An 11,977-nucleotide genomic window follows, 5' to 3' on the forward strand; every position below is an offset into this window, starting at 1 on the left:
TATATGTGTGTGTATGTATGAATATATATATATATATATATATATATATATATATATATATACATATATATACATACATACATACATATGTATGTATGTATGTATGTATGTATGTATACGTATATGTGTGTGTATATATATATGTATATGTGTGTGTATATATATACATATATATATATATATGTATATGTGTGTATATATATATATCTATGTGTATATATATGTATATATCTATGTGTATATATGTATATATCTATGTGTATATATATATGTATATATCTATGTGTATATATATATGTATATACATATGTATGCATATATATATATATATATGTGTATGTATATATATATATGTATGAATATATATATATGTATATATATACATATATACATATATGTATATATATATGCATACATATATATATATATATATATATATATATATATATATACATACACATATATGTAAATATATATATATGTATGCATATATATATATATATATATATATATATATATATATATATATATGCATACATATATATACATACATACACACATATATATATATATATATATATATATATATATATATATATATATATATATATATATATATATATATATATATATATATATATATATATATATGCATACATATATATATATATATATATATATATATATATATATACATATATATATATATATACACATATATATATATATATTATATGTATATGTAAACATTTGTTTTTTTATTTAAGTTTGGCCAAAAGGGGCACATTTCAATTTATTACATACACTTGTTATTACACATGTTGACCATAAGGGAAGCACTTAAAATTTTTACACATATTTGTTATTTCATATGTTGGCCAGAGGGGGAGCACTTTTAAAACCGACACACAGTCAGTTTGAAAAATTCCTCGTTTTTGGGACCACCCTCATTTTTGATAGATTTCACCAGCAGGGGTGCAAATGAGACATTCTCTATTAGATGCAACGGGTTTCCGTATTGGCACCATGATGTATGTCCTTACTTGTTCACACCTCCTCATATGGAAGATACATTTCCTTGTTGGTGTCTCAAGAAGGGTAGAAATACAAGAACAAATAAATGAGTGCATACAGTGGAGTGTTGTAAGGTATCCCCAGCTCAATGACGGATAGTTAACAGCATCGGAGCCTCACTGGGTCCATGTGTCCACTCTCAGTTACATTAACATTGATATTATACATGTGGGCCGATAGATAGAAATGCTGTTAAATGTAGCAAGCTACTTTTGCAGTGTAGCTTGCTACAATTCTCTGAGGATAGCTTAGCTACATTTAATGGAGAGTAACTTGTAGCTTAGCTTACTACATTTTCCAGGTAGGTTCTCCATCACTGTCTATTTGGCCTAGCTCACATGTGAATAGTTTGAATACTGCAAACTTCAATACAGTAACACCTCATTTGTGTTTTATGCTCTGCAGACGTCCAGCAGGTGTCAGCAGAGAGTCATGAAGAGATTCCCTCCAAGGAGCAGGAGTGGAGCTCCAGTGTGGGACAGAAGGAGCTACAGGGCCCCTCCCACATTAAAGAGGAGCAGCTTCATGATGAAGATGAAGCTCTGTCCTTACAGCTTCATCAGAGTCAAAGTGAGGAGAACAGAGGGGCGGAGCTTGTAAGTCAACACATCACAGAAGCTGATGGAGAGCACTGTGAAGATATCAAGTCAGAACCAGACAGCATCTTTGCTCCACTGTCAGACATGGACCACATGATGTCAGACTCTTCTGATCACAGTGACCACATCCAAAAACCTTTGGAGAGGAAAAATGGCTCTAAAGGTGACAGGAGACATCACACTAACAACAAACACTTTGACTGCTCTCAATGTGGGAAATCATTTAGACAGAAGAGTCATTTTACAGTGCACATGAGAATACATACTGGAGAGAAACCTTTTACTTGCTCTGTTTGTAAGAAGAATTTTACCATAATGGAAAGCATGACCACACACATGAGAACACACACTGGAGAGAAACCTTTTACTTGCTCTTTTTGTAAGAAGAGATTCTCCACAAAGCAACAAATGACCAGACACATGAGAATACATACTGGAGAGAAACCTTTTACTTGCTCTGTTTGTAAGAAGAGTTTCTCCATAAAGCAACACATGACCACACACATGAGAAAACACACTGGAGAGAAACCTTTTCCTTGCTCTGTTTGTAAGAAGAGTTTCTCCAGTAAGATTGTCATGACCAGACACATGATAACACATACTGGAGAGAAACCTTTTACTTGCTCTGTTTGTAAGAAGCGTTTTTATAGAAAGCCTGACATGTCTACGCACATGAGAACACATACTGGAGAGAAACCTTTTACTTGCCCTGTTTGTAAGAACAGTTTCTCCACAAAGCGTAACATGACCAACCACATGAGAACACACACCGGAGAGAAACCATTTAGATGCACTGTGTGTGATAAAACTTTCAGGATTAAGTATCAGGTCAGTAAACACAAGTGTGTAAGAGTCATGGAAGCTGCAGGGATTTAAAAACACTTAAACATTGATTGTGCTAAATGTACTTTAAAAACACAGCATCTTTAATATGAATGTATATTTGATGTTGTATGTAGTGCTTCTCATCTTCTACTGTTATATGTTGTCCTTTACTTACTTTTTAAGTTGTGTGCATCCGTCCATCCATCCATTTTCTACCGCTTATTCCCTTTTGGGGTTGCGGGGGGGCGCTGGCGCCTATCTCAGCTACAATCGGGCAGAAGGCGGAGTACACCCTGGACAAGTCGCCACCTCATCGCAGGGCCAACACAGATAGACAGACAACATTCACACACTAGGGCCAATTTAGTGTTGCCAATCAACCTATCCCCAGGTGCATGTCTTTGGAGGTGGGAGGAAGCCGGAGTACCCGGAGGGAACCCACGCATTCACGGGGAGAAGATGCAAACTCCACACAGAAAGATCCCGAGCCCAGGACTGCAGGAACTTCGTATTGTGAGGAAGACGCATTAACCCCTCTCCCACCGTGAAGCCCAAGTTGTGTGCATGTATTGAATATTATATATGCAGCTACTATTGTTTCGTCTTCTCATCTTTGAAGACAGGACATTTTATTATTTTCATTTGTTTTTGTGTCTTATAAAATCAAAAAAGTTTTCCATTGCATTTTATTGATGTTATTACCCAATTATAAGTATGAATGAATACAATTGTTAACAAAATGTGGAGTCCGGTAGATAGGCAGCATTGTTACATCATGGATGTTAACTACTGCAAAACATCAACGAAGAAGAAAAAGTCTGAAGTTAGCAACACATCACTGAACTATAGAGCCATCGTGAGTGGAGTTGTTTTTTTTGTTTTATTCTTCAATAAATACAATTGGAATGTAGAAAAAGTACTTTAGAGTTGCAATGCAAGCAGCAACACATTTACTGATGGGAGACAGACTCAGCTGCACACATTTCATTTAGAAAAGAGTAAGGTTGGAAACTTCTCTTGTTGCCTTATTAGTGTTTAATCTTAGTAAATGTTAGGGAAGATTTGCAATGAACAAAACATTTTTTTAGTATTTTATTTTGAAAGTAAGTCAGATAATTTATTATTATGTTTGAGCGTGGCTTCCTGTCCCACAGCAGCAGATTTTAGCTCTATTGACCAGCCGCATTGTGCCATCCGGCAAACATAGAAGCTCTGCTTATATTTAGCGCAGGGTTGTGGTACGGCACCGACAAAGGGTTCGGCAGCAGTGGAAATCGACACATTGACTTGAATTGAAGTAGAAAAAGTCCTCGCCACATCCAGTGCATATCCGGGGTATCACTACGTGCTTTTGTATTGTTTGCACACACTGTTTAGCTGTGACGATCCCATTCAAGAGCAGACAAACATGACAGGGAGACAGAACAGGATCAGACATTACAGGGAGACAGAACAGGATCAAACATTACAGGGAGACAGAACAGGATCAGACATTACAGGGAGACAGAACAGGATCAAACATTACAGGGAGACTGAACAGGATCAAACATTGCAGGGAGACAGAACAGGATCGCTGACGCGTCTGACAACTTCCGGCGCCCCGTACAAAAAAGGTGGAAAACAGGTAAACGCTAGGGAGAGGGCTGAGTGAAATGAAAAAAAATATTCAGTCAAAGCTTGGGCCCCTGGAGAGGTGGTCCAGACTAAAACAGAGGGAAGAAAGAGAAAAACCTCATAGCCATAGCACACATAAACAAGTATGTAAGAGGGAAACATCAAAGAACACAAAGGACATTAAAAGAGCAGAGCTGATGCGACCAGCTGCCACTCCAGCAGTGCTATTTCTACATACAGCAACAAAAGTAAAAGTAAAACAACAACAAAAAATTAACCAATAACATATATTGCGCGTACACGATTGCACAATGCATATACAAGCGACCAAACGAAAACATAATTTCAACATCCACATACGCTGTGGGGGACTCTGTGGTGTTCCAAGCCATCACCTGCTGGGGTGGGAGGAGCACGGCCAGAGACAGGAGCAGACCCAACAAAGCAACCAAGAGAGCCGCCCACCAACTCTCGGCCGGTGTCCAGTCTGCATGGATGAGCAAGGATGCGTCCAAGGAGACTGAGATGTCCGATACCTGCTCATTCAGCCAAGACACCGTGAAGCTTGTCCTCAGCACCATGTCTCTTCATCCGCATCCCCTCCAGTCTCTCCAATTGGACTCTGGTGTGGCAGAGTACCCAGCAGCTGGTCTCCAAAAGGCAGATCAATCAATCAATCAATGTTTACTTATATAGCCCTAAATCACTAGTGTCTCAAAGGGCTGCACAAACCACCACGACATCCTCGGTAGGCCCACATAAGGGCAAGGAAAACTCACACCCAGTGGGACGTCGGTGACAATGATGACTATGAGAACCTTAGAGAGGAGGAAAGCAATGGATGTCGAGCGGGTCTAACATGATACTGTGAAAGTTCAATCCACAATGGATACAACACAGTCGCGAGAGTCCAGTCCAAAGAGGATCCAAGACACAGCAGCGAGAGTCCCGTTCACAGCGGAGCCAGCAGGAAACCATCCCAAGCGTAGGCGGACCAGCAGCGCAGAGATGTCCCCAGCCGATACACAGGCGAGCAGTACATGGCCACCGGATCGGACCGGACCCCCTCCACACGGGAGAGTGGGACAGAGAAGAAAAAGAAAAGAAACGGCAGATCAACTGGTCTAAAAAGGGAGTCTATTTAAAGGCTAGAGTATACAAATGAGTTTTAAGGTGAGACTTAAATGCTTCTACTGAGGTGGCATCGCGAACTGTTACCGGGAGGGCATTCCAGAGTACTGGAGCCCGAACGGAAAATGCTCTATAGCCCGCAGACTTTTTTTGGGCTTTGGGAATCACTAATAAGCCGGAGTCCTTTGAACGCAGATTTCTTGCCGGGACATATGGTACAATACAATCGGCAAGATAAGATGGAGCTAGACCGTGTAGTATTTTATACGTAAGTAGTAAAACCTTAAAGTCACATCTTAAGTGCACAGGAAGCCAGTGCAGGTGAGCCAGTATAGGTATATATGTATGTATATATGTATATAAAGGTATATACAGTACAGGCGTAATGTGATCAAACTTTCTTGTTCTTGTCAAAAGTCTAGCAGCCGCATTTTGTACCAACTGTAATCTTTTAATGCTAGACATGGGGAGACCCGAAAATAATACGTTACAGTATCCAGAAGTTCACAAAAAAGCACAGCAGAAATCAGGAAAGTGCCACCTCTTGTCACACAGTCCCAAAGGGTCCCCAACCAAAAGGCAAAAAAAGGCCACATGAAAAGAAGAGGGAAAGAGCAGGAACACAAAAGGATGAAAGAAGAGCACAGAGCTCCTGCCACCAGCAGCCACTACCATCTTAATCAAGTACTTGGATCTTTCAAAAAGAATATCTTACCTCGCAGTAAAAGGGAACCAGAATATGAAGATGAACAAGGTGTTTGGCCACTTTTTCAACCACCTTTACACTTCTGTCATTGTCATGAAGGACACACGGGGGCGCCACTAACTCCTATGGCAGTGGTTCTCAAATGGGGGTGGGGGTACGCGAAGGTATGCCAAGTGCTACTTGAGATTTTTCAAACATATTCTAAAAATATGAACAATTCAAAAATCCGTTATGGAATAATACTGTTGTGATTTTGGACTCTCCCGTTCCTTAGTTTGAGCACTTCCTGTTGATCTGGTCTCCATGGTTTCACATTGGTTCCTTAGTTTGAGCACTTCCTGTTGATCTGGGCTCCATGGTTTCACATTGGTTCCTTAGTTTGAGCACTTCCTGTTGATCTGGTCTCCATGGTTTCACATTGGTTCCACCTCCCCTTGTTTCGACGCACACCTGTTTTTCATTGATTGCTTTAGTATTTAGTCCTGCCTGCTAGTTCAGTTCCTCCTGGTTGGTTTGTTTGCTACTTGCAACACGCACGTTGGTTCTTCTTTTTGGAGTCACTATTGTTAAGTCTCGCCTTATCTTCTCGTGCACTCTGCACCTCTATTTCTGTACTCTGCTCTCCTTGCTAATTATTAGCCTAGCTTTCCCTTTTCTTTGTATTTTGTACCAGTGGTATTTTATGTTTTGTACTAAATCTAATCTTACCTGCAACTCCTGCATGTCTTGGTCCTCTTGCATCCCTGGGGTAGCAACACGCATCCACCATGCCTCGCCATCGTCTCAAATACTTCAACAAAATATGAATGTAAGTCCATAAAGTGTGAAAAGAAATGCAACAATGCAATATTCAGTGTTGACAGCTAGATTTTGTGTGGACATGTTCCATAAATATTGATGTTAAAGATGTATTTATTTGTGAAGAGGGCACTTTAAGTTGATGATTTCTTCTATGTGTAGAAATCCATCCATCCATCATATTCCGCTTATCCGAGGTTGGGTTGCGGGGGCAACAGCCTAAGCAGGGAAACCCAGACTTCCCTCTCCCCAGCCACTTCGTCCAGCTCTTCCCGGGGGATCCCGAGGCGTTCCCAGGCCAGCCGGGAGACATAGTCTTCCCAACGTGTCCTGGGTCTTCCCCGTGGCCTCCCACCGGTTGGACGTGCCCTAAACACCTCCCTAGGGAGGCGTTCGGGTGGCATCCTGACCAGATGCCCGAACCACCTCATCTGGCTCCTCTCGATGTGGAGGAGCAGCGGCTTTACTTTGAGTTCCTCCCGGATGACAGAGCTTCTCACCCTATCTCTAAGGGAGAGCCCCGCCACATGGCGGAGGAAACTCATTTCGGCCGCTTGTACCCGTGATCTTGTCCTTTCGTTCATGACCCAAAGCTCATGACCATAGGTGAGGATGGGAACGTAGATCGACCGGTAAATTGAGAGCTTTGCCTTCCGGCTCAGCTCCTTCTTCACCACAACGGATCGATACAACGTCCGCATTACTGAAGACGCCGCACCGATCCGCCTGTCGATCTCACGATCCACTCTTCCCTCACTCGTGAACAAGACTCCTAGGTACTTGAACTCCTCCACTTGGGGCAGGGTCTCCTCCCCAACCCGGAGATGGCACTCCACCCTTTTCCGGGCGAGAACCATGGACTCGGACTTGGAGGTGCTGATTTTCATTCCGGTCGCTTCACACTCGGCTGCGAACCGATCCAGCGAGAGCTGAAGATCCCGGTCAGATGAAGCCATCAGGACCACATCATCTGCAAAAAGCAGAGACCTAGTCCTGCGGTCACCAAACCGGAACCCCTCAAGGCCTTGACTGTGCCTAGAAATTCTGTCCATAAAAGTTATGAACAGAATGGGTGACAAAGGACAGCCTTGGCGGAGTCCAACCCTCACTGGAAATGTGTTCGACTTACTGCCGGCAATGCGGACCAAGCTCTGACACTGATCATACAGGGAGCGGACCGCCACAATAAGACAGTCCGATACCCCATAATCTCTGAGCACCCCCACAGGACTTCCCGAGGGACACGGTCGAATGCCTTCTCCAAATCCACAAAGCACATGTAGACTGGTTGGGCAAACTCCCATGCACCCTCAAGAACCCTGCCGAGAGTACAGAGCTGGTCCACAGTTCCACCACCAGGACAAAAACCACACTGTTCCTCCTGAATCCGAGGTTCGACTATCCGGTGTAGCCTCCTCTCCAGTACACCTGAATAAACCTTACCGGGAAGGCTGAGGAGTGTGATCCCACGATAGTTGGAACACACCCTCCGGTCCCCCTTCTTAAAGAGAGGAACCACCACCCCGGTCTGCCAATCCAGAGGTACCGCCCCCGATGTCCACGCGATGCTGCAGAGTCTTGTCAACCAAGACAGCCCCACAGCATCCAGAGCCTTAAGGAACTCCGGGCGGATCTCGTCCACCCCTGGGGCCTTGCCACCGAGGAGCTTTTCAACTACCTCAGCGAACTCAGCCCCAGAAATAGGAGAGTCCGCCACAGATTCCCCAGGCACTGCTTCCTCATAGCAAGACGTGTTGGTGGGATTGAGGAGGTCTTCGAAGTATTCCTTCGACCTATCCACAACATCCGCAGTTGAGGTCAGCAGAACACCATCCGCACCATACACGGTGTTGACAGTGCACTGCTTCCCCTTCCTGAGGCGGCGGACGGTGGTCCAGAATCGCTTCGAAGCCGTCCGGAAGTCGTTTTCCATGGCTTACCCGAACTCCTCCCATGTCCGAGTTTTTGCCTCCGCGACCGCTGAAGCTGCACACCGCTTGGCCTGTCGGTACCTGTCCACTGTCTCCGGAGTCCTATGAGCCAAAAGGACCCGATAGGACTCCTTCTTCAGCTTGACGGCATCCCTCACCGCTGGGGGGGGGGTTGCCCACATCTGAGGTCCTCTCCAAGGTTTCTCATAGTCAGCATTGTCACTGGCGTCCCACTGGATGTGAATTCTCCCTGCCCACTGGGTGTGAGTTTTCCTTGCCCTTTTGTGGGTTCTTCCGAGGATGTTGTAGTCGTAATGATTCGTGCAGTCCTTTGAGACATTTGTGATTTGGGGCTATATAAATAAACATTGATTGATTGATTGCATTGATTGATGGTGTCCACCAAGGGGTTTTAGGATTGCCGCCCCGACAAGCACCAACTACCTTGCGGCCACAGCTCCGATCAGCCGCCTGGACAATAGAGGTGCGGAACATGGTCCACTCGGACTCAATGTCCAGCACCTCCCTCGTGACATGTTCAAAGTTCTTCCGGAGGTGGGAATTGAAACTTTGTCTGACAGGAGACTCTGCCAGACGTTCCCAGCAGACCCTCACAATGCGTTTGGGCCTGCCAGGTCTGTCCGGCATCCTCCCCCACCATCGCAGCCAACTCCCCACCAGGTGGTGATCGCTAGAAAGCTCCGCCCCTCTCTTCACCCGAGTGTCCAAAACATGAGGCCGCAAAACCGATGACACAACTACAAAGTCGATCATAGAACTGCGGCCTAGGGTGTCCTGGTGCCAAGTGCACATATGGACACCCTTATGTTTGAACATGGTGTTTGTTATGGACAAACTGTGACCAGCACAAAAGTCCAATAACAAAACACCACTCGGGTTCAGATCCGGGCGGCCATTCTTCCCAATCACGCCTCTCCAGGTTTCACTGTCGTTGCCAACGTGAGCGTTGAAGTCTCCCAGTAGGACAAGGGAATCACCCGGGGGAGCACTTTCCAGTACTCCCTCGAGTGTTCCCAAAAAGGGTGGGTACTCTGAGCTGCTGTTTGGTGCGTAAGCACAAACAACATTCAGGACCCGTCCCCCCACCCGAAGGCGGAGGGATGCTACCCTTTCGTCCACAGGGTTGAACTCCAACGTACAGGCTTTGAGCCGGGGAGAAACAAGAATTGCCTCCCCAGCCCGTCGCCTCTCACTGCCGGCAACGCCAGAGTGGAAGAGGGTCCAATCCCTCTCGAGAGAAGTGGTTCCAGAGCCCTTGCTGTGCGTCGAAGTGAGTCCGACTATATCCAGCCGGAATTTCTCGACTTCGCGCACTAGCTCAGGCTCTTTCCCCCCCAGTGACGTGACGTTCCACGTCCCAAGAGCTAGCTACTGTAGCCGAGGATCGGACCCGCCAAGTGCCCTGCCTTCGGCTGCCGCCGAGCTCACAATGCACCCGACCTCTATATATGTTGTTTCATAGAGTACACACGCTTAATAATTGATACATTAGTCTGAGCGCACTTTGACACTTCTCCTGTTTGATAGCTTCATTTAAGGTAGCTTGCAGCTAGTTTAGCTGGCTAGTTAGCTTAGCTTGTTAGCTGCTAACAAAGAGAGGTGGAAGTTATTTAAACATCGCTAAGTAGAGATCAAGTGTGAGTGTAAAGTGTTGTGATTGTGTGAAAATGTGCTAATGTACCATAGCAAAGTACGAGGAGGAACTTTGTCCAACAGAAGAGGAGAAGGAGCGACAACATGAAAAACATCAAGTTGTGTTACACAGAACAGGTTTGTTTACTTCTCACTCTCACATCTTTACTAACTTTATATTTTATTATTAACACTATTCTTCGATAGATTGTCTATAGGAAGATGAATTGTCATGTGAGGATGATGCACTGATTGTTTTACATTGTGATAAGAATGAGACATTGTCAGACACACAATGTTTATGAGAGGTTGGTGTTTGTAACAATGTGTATCATGTTTACACAAAACTCACACAGTCACCGGAGGAATATTCCAGAGAGCAGGTTAAGTGCAAAGTCCTGAGTATGTAAAACTTGAGAGTTTTACCTCCAAAAATAAGAAAGGTAAGACAAAGTCAGAGTCAGTTACCGTGGTAACTGACGCTGTAAAACTAGCCTGCTAGCTGGCAGGTTTGACAAGTTATTTATGTGTTTCAAAGCTATTATTTCCTTCATATTGGTGCAGCCATTAACCTTCTACAACACCTACTACATCCACCTACTCAGTGGCCTAGTGGTTAGAGTGTCCGCCCTGAGATCGATAGGTTGTGAGTTCAAACCCTGACTGAGTCATACCAAAGACTATAAAAAACGGGACTCATTACTTCCCTGCTTGGCACTCAGCATCAAGAGTTGGAATTGAGGGTTAAATCACCATAAAAATGATCCCGGGCGCGACCACCGCTGCTGCTCACTGCTGCCCTCACCTCCCAAGGGTTGTTCAAGGGTGATGGGCCAAATGCAGAGAATAATCTGGCAACACACCTGGTGTGTGAGTCACAATCATTGCTACTTTAACTTTTTGACCTGGCAGTGATTGTGGAAAAAACAAAGCCCGCTCTAAAGATGACATCTTGGTCTCATAGCATCTCAAACCAATTGACCGTTCATTATTAAGTGTCTTATCATCGCTTAAATTTGTCTTTAACCAAGCAACACTGTTTTATCCAGTTACTCAATTAATCAGAAACATTTCCCGTAGAACACTTGATTAATAACATTTTCAATAGTGAGAAACATCACATCACAGACATCAGTGTGATTATTTTTCAACTCCCAAACGTGAACAACTTCTGCAATGTAGTTCTTAACATGTAAGCAAATATGCCACAGCGTCAATTTGGGTTCTTCAACAATTGCTATTTATTCAGAATCAAAGTATATAATATATACGCATCTCCATACATTACATATAGCCTGATATTTGCGCACTATTGACCAGCGATGAAACGAAAATTTGGCCGCCCAAAAAATACTTTGTTCACCGAAACAGGATGTTGTTATGATGTGTCTACTTTCACTGGCAAGCTCACCCAAAAATGACACAAAAGTCACATACAGGACGCTTTCAGGACACATTTCCAGCTATATTAAAGTCACATTTTAAAAGCTTGGATTCCAATCGGATTCGGACTACTTCCTGATGTGGCCTGAATGTGACGCGATAAGATCAGATTTAAAGCATTTTGGAGCGTCTAGACTGGCAAAAAATATCTGATTTGTGTCAATTTAAAATCAGAGTTTGTGTGTGTTTAGGCGCTTTTTTAA

General features: G+C 43.9%; 1 protein-coding gene across 6 annotated transcripts in view; it reads left to right on the forward strand.

Annotated features, from left to right (window-relative positions):
* LOC133539096 (gastrula zinc finger protein XlCGF57.1-like) overlaps positions 1 to 3,172 on the forward strand; it is a 55,481-nt gene extending 52,309 nt beyond the window's left edge. For all 6 annotated transcript variants that reach the window (XM_061881156.1, XM_061881159.1, XM_061881162.1 and 3 more), the window contains one exon: positions 1,480 to 3,172. In XM_061881156.1, the coding sequence (XP_061737140.1) occupies positions 1,480 to 2,549 (1,070 nt within the window). In that variant the 3' untranslated portion in view covers positions 2,550 to 3,172. The remainder of the gene's footprint in view (positions 1 to 1,479) is intronic.
* The last annotated feature ends 8,805 nt before the right edge of the window (positions 3,173 to 11,977 follow it).

This window comes from Nerophis ophidion, linkage group LG20 (assembly GCF_033978795.1).
Source record: "Nerophis ophidion isolate RoL-2023_Sa linkage group LG20, RoL_Noph_v1.0, whole genome shotgun sequence".
In the NCBI taxonomy this organism is placed as follows: Eukaryota; Metazoa; Chordata; class Actinopteri; order Syngnathiformes; family Syngnathidae; genus Nerophis; species Nerophis ophidion.